The 15,962-nt window shown below is 40.5% G+C and overlaps 1 protein-coding gene across 3 annotated transcripts; it reads left to right on the top strand.

Moving 5' to 3' along the window:
* The first annotated feature begins 3,088 nt into the window (after positions 1-3,088).
* cbll1 (Cbl proto-oncogene-like 1, E3 ubiquitin protein ligase) lies at positions 3,089-15,886 on the top strand. Of its 3 annotated transcripts, none has more exons than XM_080050771.1 (6): positions 3,089-3,106; positions 4,372-4,521; positions 6,533-6,639; positions 6,993-7,076; positions 7,156-7,229; positions 14,570-15,886. In XM_080050771.1, exons 1-6 carry the CDS (start codon positions 3,094-3,096, stop codon positions 15,582-15,584), a joined length of 1,443 nt encoding a protein of 480 aa, XP_079906897.1. In that variant the 5' UTR covers positions 3,089-3,093; the 3' UTR covers positions 15,585-15,886. The 3 variants fall into 3 exon arrangements, with proteins under 3 accessions (XP_079906897.1, XP_079906896.1, XP_079906898.1); XM_080050770.1 differs by having other exon boundaries at positions 4,372-4,539; XM_080050772.1 differs by lacking the exons at positions 3,089-3,106; positions 4,372-4,521; positions 6,533-6,639; positions 6,993-7,076; positions 7,156-7,229 and adding an exon at positions 13,177-14,002.
* The last annotated feature ends 76 nt before the right edge of the window (positions 15,887-15,962 follow it).

Raw genomic sequence — 15,962 nt, 5'->3', positions numbered from 1 at the left:
AAACAATGGCAGCTTTTAGAAGTTTATTGGAAAAGAAGGCTTAAAGCTCCCATATTATACACTTTTCGGTTCTATTATACACCAAATTATATGGTCTTAGTGGTCACTAATACGTTTTTCTTTAATTGTTTGCTGAAAAAAACTTTCAGATAATTTATTGTACTATGCTGAAGTTCAGCTAATCTCACAATGGCCTATTTTTTAAAAAGAGCTGTAGCTCCCCTCGTAAATATACAATCTTTGCGCTGCCCCCGCCCCCTGTCCGGAAGCGAAGCCAGATACGCCTCGCCCTCTGTCTGTCAGGGCTGTGGACCAATAAGAAATAGGGGTGTGGGCTGCACAGTGGAAGCTTCTGGCTTTCCAGTTTGTGAGGTCAGAAAAGGGGAAAATTCTGACTGGAGTATATTGGGTGGGGGAGGGGTGGTGGTTTCAGAAAGGGGGATTGTGAGAAAAGGAGAGTGTTATTTTTAAAAATATTTTGGCAGTCTCTAGGCACACTGTGGACCCATGGATATGTTAGAACACATTTAAAAAGTGCATTTAGCATAATATGTGACCTTTAAGGTGGCTGTGGTTAGACCTGGCCAGAAAGGCTCAATGCCCCATAAGTTGGTCCTTGAGACATGGAGAGGCACCTCGTTCCAGCCTAAGTAAAGGATCTCGCCCTGGATTACTACAACGACTTCAGGTTGAGACCACAGGCAGGGCCAACGACATAAGGAAGGCACAGAACGGAGGTGGAAATCATTACAAGCTGCATCATTCCTTGGATCCTGTTTTCACTGGTTATGAAAATGCTAGTAAAATGGTGCAGAGGCCAGATCCGGAATTCGCCAAACCACCAATCCGTGCTTTCATGGATGATTTAACAGTCTTAAACAAATTGAGTACCAGGAGCTAGAGTGATCCTGAAAGGGCTGGAAAGGCTTATGGGGTGGGCCAGAATAATACTACAGAGTCAGGTGACCCCAAGGTCTAAGAAGAGGGGATTGGCTGTGAAGATCGACCGGAAGTGGGAAGCAGAGGCAGCTGTGAAACTGGCAAACACAACAATTCTGCAGGAATATTTTAGGAATATTTCCAGATGGCCTTTATGTGTCCAGAATGGTGGCGCCCATGCCATGATCCATAGTATGGAGAAATACAGAGATAAAAGAGACCCTTTCTAAGGGAAAAAATAATAATTATAAAACAAATAAGCTATTATGCACTAAATTAAACGTACTTATGGATATTATAATTATTTTCTTCCAAGTCTGCTATGAAAAAAATCACAAAATTCTACACACTGCAGGTTTAAGAGAAAGAAACAGGACAGACTTAAAGGTGGATTCCAATCCATAAGACTTTTTGTCAGAATCAGTTTATATGATAGTACATGGGCATAGAATACCAGATTGGTGACCTTTTAAAGTAATAGTGAAACATGCAGCAGCTGAGGTTAAGTCTGAAAGTTTCTAAAAATGTGTCAATGCAGCAGGGCATCATCTCGTATAGTGATAGGTTTGAATTTGAGACAGTAAGAGATCATCTCTGTGTCAATGTGTGTGTATGTACAGTATATGTATACTGTATATGAGCTAGTTTGATCAAGGCTGGATATACTGGAAGTGTAGAATATGGATCAGCATCAACTACAACTATGCTTGGATGTGATCCAGGCTCCCACACTGTGCATATAGGAGCAGCAACAACAGCACCTGCATGTGGCCTACAAGTCGGGGCAGGAGGAATGCCGCTGTGTTTACGCAGGAATCAGCTCAGAGAGTCAGATACTGGAGAGAATCCGAGAGGGCACAGAGACAATCAAGTTTTGGCTGGACAGGAGAGGCAGCAGCAGGAGATCTGCATGGGCGTGTATGGAGAGGAGGTTCTGACCAATAGTGACGTGGCTGTTTTTCAACAACCACTGGAGGTAGATATGGAGTTGCTTCAAGTAAAGACAAGAAAGAAAAGTGCCGATGTAAGTAGAGCTGCAACGATTAATCAAATAATCGATTATTAAAATAATCGCCAACTATTTCGATAATCGATTAATCGTTTCGAGTCATTATTTAATAAAACATTTCCAAATTTTCTGATTTCAGCTTCTCAAATGTGAATATTTTATATATATGTTTTATGTAAATGCTTATTATGACAGTAAACTGAAATATCTTTGTGTTTTGGACATAAAAATACATTTGAGAAAGTCAACATGGGCTTTGGAAAATTGATCGACATTTTTCACCATTTTCTGACATTTTACGGACCAAAACACTAATCGATTAATAATCGATTAATCGAGAAAATAATCGACAGATTATTCGATTATCAAAATAATCGTTAGTTGCAGCCCTAGATGTAAGTAAAGGAGTTGTAACGTTTAAATGAAAGAGTATGTTCAGGTTTTTCTGGACTGGTCAAAAGATCCAACAGCAGAGTGCCACATACAGGTTCTAAATGTATAGGTGCAATTGTTTTGTGTTTGTATAACCATCATCTTCCATCATCATCATCTTAGCCAAGGTGCAGTCGGAAGAAATTCTACAATATGTACACACAGTAAGCACTGGAAATAGAGTCATTAGATTATATAAATATTTGCCTCAACATGTAAAACAGCAATAATCTCTAACATCAATGTGATACTACAATAGTTAGTATCATATTAAATTATATGCCAACAGCTAAATTATAATCAATGCACATGAAATAGGTTGTAAATAAATAAATAATGGCTTTAATGAATGCACTTGTTAACTACAGGTAACGTACCTGAGAGAGAGAGAAACGACATGATGGAAGGGATGGAAATATCAGGAGAAATCAGGGGGCAGGGTTAAAAGAAAGACTGTAGCATGGTGAAAGTAAAGACAGAGGTCTCTGCTCAGCTTTCTTAAGATTGATTGGGGGAAAAACTCACAGGCAGGACACTGTGGGAGATAACTAGCTGTTTAATATGGCAGTATTCAACTACAAGGATGCGAGATGCTGTTAAACCCAATAGAAGAGGCAGATGAGATGTCCCTTCCCTCGTCTTCTCTCCTCTTCCTTTACCTCGCCTCTTCGTCCGCTCCACCCCCACAATGCATTGCGTTCACTCGCTGGATCATGGACCAAAGCGGTAAGCAAAAAGCTCAGTGGGGCCGACAGAAGCAAACTTCTATAATGTGACATATTTTCCAGTGCGCAGTCATAGGTGTTGTGTCTACCAGCTCCTCGAATAACGATACAAACCCCTCTTAGTACACGCGTTTGCTATGGCACCTGTGTATGTTCCCGAGCAGCTTTGAAAGCTAGCACGGTCCAGGCTAACGTTAGCTAAATACAGGCTAGTTGCGCTGGCTGCAACACTTGTGCTCGTCTAAAGTTAACGTTTAATTACCACATTATTATATAACTACACGTGCGGGATTGAATTCGAGTTTACACTGTCACTATATCAAATGGCAAACGTGGTCTTCCCCACGTGTTAGTAGAAATAAGCGCTGTATTAGAGTTGGGGCGCGAATGCTACCTGACCAAGCTTAGCATAATGCTAACTTAGGTAGCTAATATGTACGAGCTGACATACAACTAATGGAAGTTCTCTGGAATTTGTGCTGAAATCCCTTCCTTTCAGATTCTAGTCCCAAAGCCAGAGCGCTATGTTCATGTATTGGATGATTTTTGATCCATGAATATTGATCTAGCTGGTTACAGGACATAACGATACTTTTTATAAATAAACTTTTTTGTAAACACGTCTATCGTTGTTGTTCTAACCAAATCGTGGGGGCTTTGGCAGATGATTTTCTCATATATATGTCCCCTCAGTAACAGTCCAGGCGCAATAATGGTTTGTTGATATGTAGATGTGAGCCCCGTGGATATAGAGGCCACTGTCACGCCCTGTCACAGTATAGTTTCACATCCTGACTTATATTATTATAATATTTCATTTTCTTTCAAGGACTGGTCAATTTTTCGATTTTTGTCTATGTCACTTCCATGACATGTCTCCTTTCACACCAGTATGAATACATGGTCCAAAATACACTTTTAGGTGTTTGGATTATCCCTGTCTGTTTGCATCTGTATATTTCACCTATATCGGACATTATTTCAACATTATTTATATTTTTTCAATACACTCAACCAAAAATCGCAACTTTAAAGCATTTACATCAACTAAACGTTTGATAATCATCCATAGCACTATGCTGAAGGTTCTTACAGAATGATTTGTTCATAGGTTGTCAAGTTGGCATGTCGTTTAAAGTCGGTGTTGTTGTATTTCTTTCGCGGGTCATTCACTGGAAACGTATTACGATTCCTGACTCAACTGCATCATTGCACCCTGCTGGAAAGCACTTGTTAGTTTTAATGTACTACCTTTCTCACCAACAGACAATGATCTTCAAGGAAGCGACGGCTCTGGGATTTTGGGTGGCCCAGATGTTCGCAGACGAATCCCCATCAAACTCATATCCAAGCAGCCGCTGAGGAGCAAACCTCCGCCCCGCGCCCAGAGACCCAGCAGCAGGCCCGTTATTAAAAGTGAGCCAGGAGAAGACGGTAGGCACAATCTGCGCCACAAGCTTCTCAACACCGCATCTTAAGCACATTAGCTCAAATTTCCTCCGTGGGACACATTTATGAATATACATTTTTTGTTTTGTTTGGTTTTGGGTTCTGCTTACATTTTGAAGGATCACAAAAGAACAGAAATGGCTCTTTTGGGGCTGTCATGGTGTAGTAGTTAGAGCACCCCCCCCCCTCCCCGCAATGAGGCTCAGTCCGCTTCTCAGCTGACCCGGGTTCGATTCTGACCCGGGCCGTTCTCTGCATGTCATGCCCCGCTCTGCCCCATTCAATCTCTCTCTCTCTCTCTGCACTATCAATAAAGTATTGAAGACTGGTTCTTTGAAGCTCTTAATGTTTGGTTTATGTTGTTATTGTCAGAGGAATTGATTAATCCTAGTTATATCTGAGGCAGAAACTAAGGTGGTGTTACTGGTATGTCTTCATGATGCCTAAAACATAACCCTCGAATGCTTTGTGTCTGATGTACTACTTAGTTGTCCGTTTCTTTAACTGCTAAAGACAAGGACTGGCATATTCTTTTATTTTGTTATACAAAATATAAATAGTAAGTCAACTGATATTTAAGCATTTTAAACTGTGGCGACATCATGCTGTTTACTTTTGCACCACCAGAGAGTGCCAATTTTGACCATTATCGATCATAAGACTGCACTACACTCTTCAGTTGTCATATGAAGTGCAGTAAAAACAAACGGTGTTGAAGTAGTACCTGAACAATAATAGGCCTTTCACACCGCCGCAAAATCGGAGCTAGTTCTGGGCTTGTTCGGAGTTAGAGCCAGTGTTTTGGTTTCACACCGCCAGAGAGCCTGCTCCGGGCCGTAAAAACCGGGGGAACTCATACCCCAGGATTGAGCAGGGTTTGATAAGAACTGCTTGCGCGAACGGTTGGGGGAGGGATTATCCTGACCAACCAGAGCAACTCAAACCTCATGCCCGCCATATTTAAAAACACCGCTACTATGAGACGTAAACATAACATAATTACCGAACGTAGCGATCAAATTGACCGGCGAGAATACGCTGTATGGGTCCTGTTTGCTTAAGAAAGCAAAGCGAGAGCCAACAAGTGTAAAAATAAGACGTATTCGCCGCTGTTGTTGTGCTTAAAGCTAGCGGTAGCTTTAGCGTTAGCCACAAGAGCAGCGGCGTCGGGTGACGTACACACACGTTTACAGTGACGTCATGACGTTGCTCTCTTGCTGGCTCCATGGCTGTCTCCGGTCGATGTGAAACCAACCGGTTCATAACTGGGATAAGGCTGTAACCAGTTTTGAACTGACCCCAACACCAGCCTGGAACTGACTCTTGGTTCATTTTGGTGTGAAAGGCCTATAAGACATAGGTGTGAGGGAATTTTGGGTCTTTAGTTGTAATATTAATGGGAAAGATTAATAGATAGACACTTAGGTCAGTTGTATAGATAAAGTCTCATCTCCTTCTACTCCAGAATGTTATGGTTCACTGTGTTCAGCTCTGAACCAAAACATTGGTACGCTTGGTGCCCGAGCCGGGGAGGTGGTAGAGATAGCGCGAGGTTAAAACACAGCTCTAAGCATGAGTTTGTCAGAATTGAAGTGTAAGTCACGAGAGTTGCAGTCCGGTTCTCCTTGGCCAAGTCTGTAATAGATATTGCTTCATAATTCATCCAAGTCTCCTGAAATATTCTTCCACCTGAGTTGACCTCCAACCTTAACAGAACTTCCTTCACAATAGGTTGTTACTAACTTGAGGTCATACCATTGTTTTCCTTAAACATTCTTAAGTTAATCATGTCAAAATATTGATTTCAGATCTGATCTCAGAGAGAAATAGAAAAATATTTAAGCTTAGCCCTACCATCTTTTCAGACAATTGAATTAGATGGCTACATCTCCAATTATCTGGGGTTATGTGCAGTCTCAGACTCTATATTTTTTTGTTATGCATTGCATCATTAAAACAAATGTATTCTGTGATACAGATCACTTCCACTTCAAGCAAGAGGACAGGTTTGACTGTGGAGGTAAAGCTGGTGATGTGTTCCCCACTCAGAGGAGATTCGCCCAGCCGCTGTTTTGGGACTATAAGGTACATCACCTGTTGTTTATTTTTTATACTTGTATTCTTGACTTTGCAGTAGGAGCATTTTACTTCTTATCTTCTCTGTTTATTGTTGGCCACAGTGTTCCTAGCCAAATTCCTTATATTTGAAAACGTATGTGGCTGTAAACCTGATTGTGATAACTGCCAAACACTTGTTCACTAAGGTCTGGTTCACAGTACCGGATTTTAGCCATAAAAACTTATCTTCACCTTTATGCCAAAAATTCTCAGATTCACTTTAATAGAATGGGCAAACAACCAATGAAACACATTTTCTGTGCTTGTATTTTAGTGTTGTTTAATGGTACTTACCTGTGATTTGGTATTTCTGTCAACAGTTACATTTGATTGGAGAAAAAGATGACGTACCAATTCACTTTTGTGATCAATGTGGTCTTCCCATCAGGCTATATGGACGGATGGTAAGTATTTCATTGAGTTGCCATTTTTTCTGCAGACACATGGATTGTCATATGTAACTCTTGTCCTGTCACCCCTCAGATCCCCTGCAAACATGTGTTCTGCTACGAGTGTGCTTTGCTTCATGAGAAGAAAGGAGACAAGATGTGTCCTGGGTGAGCATTGCCGAAGACAATTTGAATCTGTTGTGGTCTCTTTGTTGTGCTGTGGTGGCTATTGCAACTCATCGGGTCTTTTAACCTAATGTAGCAGCATTTGCTTAAAGGGTGCACCATGTAGAAGTAAAACTTTTCTTAGGTATTCTAAATAATAATAAATAAACAAACTTCACTCAGGAAAATTGGATCCCTGAAACACTGTTTGAAGTTAGAAAACTACCTGAAAAGTTACTGTTTGCCCTGTTGTTGTTTAGAGCAGCAGGGCCCACAGTTTGGTTCCAGGTGCCTCGAAAAAATTGGGTTCTTATTAGGGCTGCAACAACAAATCGATAAAATCGATTACTAAAAGCGTTGGCAACGAATTTGGTCATCGATTCGTTGAGTCGCGCGATTAATAAGTCACTTGTAGGCGCGGTACTGTTTACATCCAGCCGCCGACAGGTTCATGCACGCCCACAGTGAGCCTTCCGCACGTGAAAGCGGTGCTGGAAAGCTATAGTGTGAGCGGCCACAGCTTGTATTTTGGTCATATCTAACACTGGACTGTAGGCCTATATAAAAGTGTTGTACCTTTGCTGTCTCCTTCAACTCAGTATCCGTCTAGTCCAAAAAAACTCTGTCAGCTGCTGCTGCTGCTGCAGACCATGTGCAGACGGGCTCGGAGAGTTGGCATCGGCGCATCAACAGTCATTCAAAGCAGCGGCAGTAATCACACAACTGAACGGTGTAGAAAGTCCCGTCAGTTAAAAATAGTAATCCAGTTTTTAAATCCATGTTAAAATCGGAAGGATGTAGAGATAGTTAGCTTAAAAAAAGTAGCAAACATGTCAAATGTGATGTGTTCAGGCCGGCTCAGTAATGAGTGATGTGTTCCAATGCAACACAAAAAAAAGAAATTTGAGATTTTTTCCCAGCAATATACAATAGATAGTAAAGATGGAATTATGACCTGTTTAATGTCCAATCTTGAGCTACAATCATATCAGCAATTAAAACAATAATACAAGTTCTGTTTCAACAAAATAATAGAAAAGTATCAATAGTGAAATCAATAAAGACTTGGATCGTTAAGGAGACTCGAAAATGGTATCAATAAAAATGAACGATCTCCTGTCATCTGATAGAAATTAAGATGATTTAATTTTTTTAACCGTTACTATTTACCGGTTAAAAATCTAATCGGTTGACTGGTTTACCATGGACATCCCTTATATACTGTATAAATGTATTATCATACATTGTAGCCTATGTTTTCTTTTTTGTGTTATCCCAGTTAAGTTTATTTTTATTTTATCATTTAATATTACTTTTAATAGTTGCGGGACGTTGGAGCAATAACCTGGTTTTTGACACTTCAGTCTGCACTGTGAATTTGAAGTAATGTTCAGTTTTTGAATAAAGGTGCGGCAATTACAATTTTTTTTTATCCGATTAACCCTTAGGGCCCGTTGGTCCATTTTACGGACATTTCATTTTTCTTTTTTTGGATAATTTTGGCTGTGTTCATGCATATGGCATGAAAACTGGTAAGGAAGTGTATTTTTATATGATAATGTTATTGCCAGCTCAGCTCCTACAGTAAGGCTAAAATACACTGTATACAAACAAGAGTTACATTCAGACTGCTAAGGTCCATAAAACGTCCATTAACACCCATTCAAACACCATTTTTTCAACACACTGCCATTAAAGCATAATTGATGCATTTTTTTATATCTGGGTGTCAATCTGGGCTTCTACCTTGGAATTGATCATTTTTACTACTCTCCACCATGTTACGTCATTATGACCATATTTGGCATATGGAGAAAAAACAGGCTATTTCCACTAGATAGCACTGTCACAATCCCCCCTTCCTCTCCCTTTAGCTTTAACCCTGAGGAGTGTGTGTGTGTGTGTGTGTGTGTGTATGTGGGTGTGTGTGCACGTGTGTATGTGTGTGTGTGTGTGTGTGTGTGTGTGTGTGTGTGTGTGTGTGTGTGTGTGTGTGTGTGTGTGTGTGTGTGTGTGTGTGTGTGTATCCATGACCTATGACATTATGAGCAAAAGGCTAGTGGTTTTCAAGTGGCACTGTTTTCATTTACTCTGAATCCTCCTCCAGAGCTGGGATGTTTCCTCTGACTTTCAGTAGTGGAGAATTCAGTTGGCCCCACCAACACCCATACACAGAGATATACTCCTGCAGCCACTGGAATGGTACAGGGACCCACCTGTTACGCGTTAATGGAGGTTTCAGACACAGTGGTTGCGTTCCGAATCTCATACTCTTTCTTTTTTCTATTCTACTACATCCGACGATAAAAAGAATCTAGTTAGGATGCAGTAGGCATACTATTGGGACATACTTTACTCTCTTATTTCATCATAACATTGCGCCTTGATCTTGCCTCTTGCTTTTATATCCATCGCATCCCCGTTTGTTTTCATATGGAGGCTTCGTCGATGTTACGTCACTTCACGTGCGCACTGGATTGTGGGTCAGAATCGCCCAAATAGGATGCACTTTTCAACACTAACAATCTTGGCCGCATGAAGTAGGACATCCGGGTACTTCTAACCATCCTAAATCTGGCCATAAGAATCGGGACATCCTAAATCTTTTTTCTACATACTATATAGTAGAAAGTATGCGATTCGGAACGCAACCATTGTCTGTGTCAGATTCCTATTACTCGCTATCAGAATCAGACTCCATCACTGTTTCCAAAGCTTTATGTACTTCTTGTGTAAAGGCTCCCTCCATATTGCCAGGTAAGAAATAACTAGTTCCACAGTTTGCTTTGTATAAACTCTGGTTTCAATGGCAGCTGTGTAAACAGCTCAACGACTTGTTATGTGTCTCTGACGGCTGCACCTTTGATGTGATTGAAGATGGCCCATGTTTTCACTTATTTGAAGCAGTGCACTGCACATGCTTGTGTGTATGGACCTCAGGTAGGTGTGTGTGCTGTGCATTTATACAAAGTCATCTTTAGAGGGATTTTGAACCTCTGCATGAAAAACTACACATGGAACAGAGTGAATGAAAACAGTGCCACTTGAAAACCACTAGCCTTTTGCTCATAATGTCTAGGTCATGGGGATACACACACACACACACACACACACACACACACACACACACACACACACACACACACACACACACACACACACACACAGTCTCTCTCATACACACAACTTTATTTAGCCAATGATGTCCCTGTTACACTGTTCTTGGCCCGTTCACTGTTCACTTCTGGATAATAACAAAAAGAGTGGAAAATGTGCATGGACTGCAGGTGAGGTTCTTTTCCTAACACAAAAATTCAATTTATGATTAGTACTGATGTTGGTTTAAAATTCAAGCCTAAAAAAGTTGGAAAAATATCGATGTATAATATTTTTTATAGCTACCTTTTTCAAAAGTCCATTTTACGTACCTTAGCGGTATGATTGTCAGTTTATTACACTGTACAAAAAATAATAATGCCTAAATATCTGTGTTGCTGCTCAGCATTGACATATCCCAGGCCTAATAATTCAATACAAAAAAAATTAGTTTGCATGTAGTATATTGAAAATAATAAACATTTTCAGTTTTTTCCTCCAAAATACGATGTCATCATGACCAAAACCTGGCAATTAAAGGGTTAACATCTTTTAAAATTCATTACTATTTTATATTAATAGTTAGGGCAGATGTAGGGGAAAATAATTGGCAAAAAAAAGTAAAAAAAAAAAGATTGTATAACATTTTTTATAGCTACCTCAATGAAATGTCCATTTTACGGACCTTAGCGGTACGAGTGTGAGTATTTGACACTGCACAAAAAATAATAATGCCTGAAAATCAGTTTTGCTGCTCATCATTGACACATCACAGGCCTAATAATTCAACACAAAAAAAATTAGTTTGCATGTAGTATATTGAAAATATTTCAGTTTTTCAGTTTTTTTCATCTAAAATACGATGGCATCATGACCAAAACCTGGCATTTAAAGGGTTAACATCTTTTAAAATTCATGACTATTTTATATTAATAGTTAGGGCAGATGTGGGGGAAAATAATTGGCAAAAAAAAAGTAGAAAAAAATTAATGTATAATATTTTTTATAGCTACCTCAATGAAATGTCCATTTTACGGACCTTAGCGGTACGAGTGTGAGTATTTGACACTGCACAAAAAATAATAATGCCTGAAAATCAGTTTTGCTGCTCATCATTGACACATCACAGGCCTAATAATTCAACACAAAAAAAATTAGTTTGCATGTAGTATATTGAAAATATTTCAGTTTTTCAGTTTTTTTCATCTAAAATACGATGGCATCATGACCAAAACCTGGCATTTAAAGGGTTAACATCTTTTAAAATTCATGAATATTTTATATTAATAGTTAGGGCAGATGTGGGGGAAAAGAATTGGCAAAAAAAAAGTAGAAAAAAAATAATGTATAATATTTTTTATAGCTACCTCAATGAAATGTCCATTTTACGGACCTTAGCGGTACGAGTGTGAGTATTTGACACTGCACAAAAAATAATAATGCCTGAAAATCAGTTTTGCTGCTCATCATTGACACATCACAGGCCTAATAATTCAACACAAAAAAAATTAGTTTGCATGTGGTATATTGAAAATATTTCAGTTTTTCAGTTTTTTTCATCTAAAATACGATGGCATCATGACCAAAACCTGGCATTTAAAGGGTTAACATCTTTTAAAATTCATGAATATTTTATATTAATAGTTAGGGCAGATGTAGGGGAAAAGAATTGGCAAAAAAAAAGTAGAAAAAAATTAATGTATAATATTTTTTATAGCTACCTCAAGGAAATGTCCATTTTACGGACCTTAGCGGTACGAGTGTGAGTATTTGACACTGCACAAAAAATAATAATGCCTGAAAATCAGTTTTGCTGCTCATCATTGACACATCACAGGCCTAATAATTCAACACAAAAAAAATTAGTTTGCATGTAGTATATTGAAAATATTTCAGTTTTTCAGTTTTTTTCATCTAAAATACGATGGCATCATGACCAAAACCTGGCATTTAAAGGCAAGGCAAGGCAATTTTATTTATAGAGCACATTTCAGGCACAGGGCCACTCAAGGTGCTTCACAGGGTTAAAATCAAATAAAGAATACAAATACAAAAAAAAAAAAAAAAAAAAAAAAAAAAAAAAAAAATGAACAAATTTAAAACATGGATAAAAATACAACATTTAAATAAAAGAATTAAAACATTTTACCAAAAAAAAAAAAAAAAAAAAAAATTACAGGTTAAAAGGGAAACAAGAACGTTTTGAGACCCGATTTAAAAGAGCTGAGAGTCTCAGCGGACCTCAGACTCTCTGGCAGTCCGTTCCAGACATTGGGCGCATAAACGCTGAATGCCGCCTCTCCCTGTTTAGTCCTAGCTCTGGGGACTTTTAAAAGACCTGTCCCAGACGACCTAAGGGCTCTGGGCGGCTCATAACGTATCAGCAGATCAGTAATGTATTTTGGCCCTAAACCATTTAAGGCTTTGTAGACCATCATCGATATTTTAAAATCAATTCTTTGAGTGACAGGAAGCCAGTGTAAAGACCTAAGAACTGGGGTAATGTGATCTACTTTTTTGGTCCTAGTGAGGACTCGAGCAGCAGCGTTCTGAATTAGCTGAAGCTGTCTGATTGATTTTTTAGGAAGGCCTGCAAAGACACTATTACAGTAGTCAAGTCTACTAAAAATAAATGCATGGACAAGTTTTTCTAAGTCCTGCTGAGATATTAGCCCTTTAATTCTCGATATATTTTTAAGGTGGTAGTAGGCTGACTTAGTAATTGATTTAATGTGTTTTTTGAAATTCAAGTCGGAATCTATCACTACTCCAAGATTTCTAGCTTGGTGTGTGCTTTCTAACATAACAGATTTAAGCTGTGCGCTGACTTTTGATTGTTCATCCCTGGCACCAAAGACAATTACTTCAGTTTTGTCGCTGTTTAATTGAAGAAAGTTTTGGCACATCCAGTCATTGATTTGTTCAATGCATTTACTTAGTGCTTGAATCGGACCATAGTCTCCTGGTGATATGGTTATGTAAATTTGTGTGTCGTCTGCATAATTATGGTAGCATAATTTGTTTTTGTTCATAATCTGAGCTAGCGGTAGCATGTATATGTTAAACAGAAGAGGCCCAAGAATGGAACCTTGGGGGACCCCGCATGTAATATTTGTTCGCTCGGATGTGAAATTGCCTATTGACACATAGTAGTCTCTTTCCTTTAAGTATGATTCAAACCAGTTTAGCACAGTTCCAGAAAGTCCAACCCAGTTTGCAAGTCGATCTAGCAATATGCTGTGGTCAACTGTGTCGAACGCAGCACTGAGATCCAATAAAACTAATACAGAGCTTTTGCCACTGTCTGTGTTTAAGTGGATGTCATTGAGGACCTTAACCAGAGCAGTCTCAGTGCTGTGGTGTTGTCGAAAACCTGACTGAAAGACATCAAAGCAGTTATTCATTGCTAAGTAGTTATTTAGCTGATGATGAACAGCTTTTTCAATGATCTTGCTTAAAAATGGTAGGTTGGATATCGGCCTATAATTGTTCATGAGTGATGTATCTAGATTTTTCTTTTTTAGGAGTGGCTTGATGACAGCTGTTTTCAGGGCCTGTGGGAATACACCAGTGCGAAGGGACATATTGACAATTTCTAGGACATCTGAGGCCATACAGCTAAAAACAGTTTTAAAGAAGCCTGTGGGCAGAATGTCAAGGCAACAGGAGGAGGAGTTCAGGTGTTGTATAATGTCATCCAGGTTTTTCTTGTTTATCAGAAAAAACTCTTTTCTTTTAAAAAGGGTTAACATCTTTTAAAATTCATGAATATTTTATATTAATAGTTAGGGCAGATGTGGGGGAAAAGAATTGGCAAAAAAAAAGTAGAAAAAAAATAATGTATAATATTTTTTATAGCTACCTCAATGAAATGTCCATTTTACGGACCTTAGCGGTACGAGTGTGCCTAATATTATAACGGGCCCTAAGGGTTAATCGAAAAAATTATCGACCGATTAATCGATTATTAAAATAATCGTTAGTTGCAGCCCTAGTTCTTATCTATGATGATATAATAATTCAATACTATGAATGACTTGTGAAGTAAATATCTTTTGTAAATAAACTGCAAATGTAAACAAATCCCCTGAAACTGTACAGTGCACCTTTTTTAAAGTGATGTGTAGGATTTTTTTTTTAAATGTTGCACTACAGATCTGCTGTGCGTCAAAAATGCATATTCTTTCTTTTGACTATTCTTCATACTGTTTGTTTGTCATCACTGAACCTTTGGTCTCTTTGTTCAGCCTCACCATGTTCAGCTGCACAGACCCGGTGCAGCGCATCGAGCAGTGCCTGCGCGGCTCCCTCTACATGTGCAGCATCGTACCAGGATGTAAGCGCACCTACCTGTCCCAACGCGACCTGCAGGCCCACGTCAACCACCGCCACATGAGGGCCGCCAAGGCCTTGGCCGGCCGCCAGGAGCCTGTGCACATGCCCCCTGCGTCTGAAGTCCCCGAACGCTTCCGGGTACCCCCTCCTCACTTACCCAAGACCCACGTCCACCTCCCCAACCCGCTGCAGCACGGTGGGCACGACCCCTACAGCCAACCACCGCTTTCCTCTGCACACGAAGCCCCGCCCCCTACCTCCGCTCTAGGCCCCGAGACATTCCGCATCGCCACTGTAACGACAAGGAAGCACAGCAATCTCATAACTGTCCCCATTCAAGACGACTCCTCTTCTAGGGAGCCCCATCCCAGTGGGCCAGGCCCTGCTCAACCCCCACACCACCATGGGGACTACCCTGGTCAGCCACCCGTAGTGTCCCACTCTCACCACATGATGGTGCCACCGCAGCAGCACTTTGGACCTCCGCCTCCACCACCTCCTCCTATCAACCACCCCATGCAGCATGCTCCCCAGGCCTCCGGGACCCCACACATGGTGTACAACCAGGCCCCTCCGCCCTCTATGTCCACAGCTCCCCCACCAATAACTCCACCTCCAGGGCACATTATGGGCCAGATGCCCCCCTATATGGGCCACCCACCCCCAGGGCCTCCACCTCAACTCAGCGGGCCCCCCGTCAACGCCCCACCACCGCACCATTACAACCCCAACTCCATGCAGCAGTTCCCCGGAGAGGACCAGGGCACACTCAGTCCCCCGTTCAGCCAGCCAGGAGGGCTCAGTCCCGGGATGTGGCCCGCTCCGAGAGGGCCCCCACCTCAACGAATGCAGGGTCCTCCCCCGCAAGGCCAGATGCCTGGACCACACCACCCAGATCAGAGTCGCTACCGGCCGTACTACCAGTAAACCTGCCAACTGACTAATGTCTTGTCTGACTAATGTGATAGCAAACCTCAGGGTTACAGGATGTAGGACTTTCGTTTTGATAAAAAACTGCCCTCCCCCCCAAGCAAATGTGTTTGTGCTGCACATTTTAGTTAAGCGTACTGAACTTCCTGATGAACATACAATAGACTTTGAGAAGAGCAGGAATGTCCCATTTTTTTTTAATAGCGTATGGTTAATATTTCTGTATATATGTCAGCTGATTGAACGCATATGTACTGTACATTGAAAGACGCTAATGTCTCAATAAATTTATAATGGCGGATATGCATCTCATCTTTGCTTGGTGTGACAACTGATAATGGATAACATGTTTGCTTTGGGGGTTTTAAAGAACAA

Source organism: Ammodytes marinus (genome assembly GCF_949987685.1).
Source record: "Ammodytes marinus genome assembly, chromosome: 22".
Classification (NCBI taxonomy): Eukaryota; Metazoa; Chordata; class Actinopteri; order Uranoscopiformes; family Ammodytidae; genus Ammodytes; species Ammodytes marinus.
The sequence above is the reverse complement of the archived record's forward strand: the minus strand, read 5'-3'. Positions and strand labels throughout refer to the sequence as shown.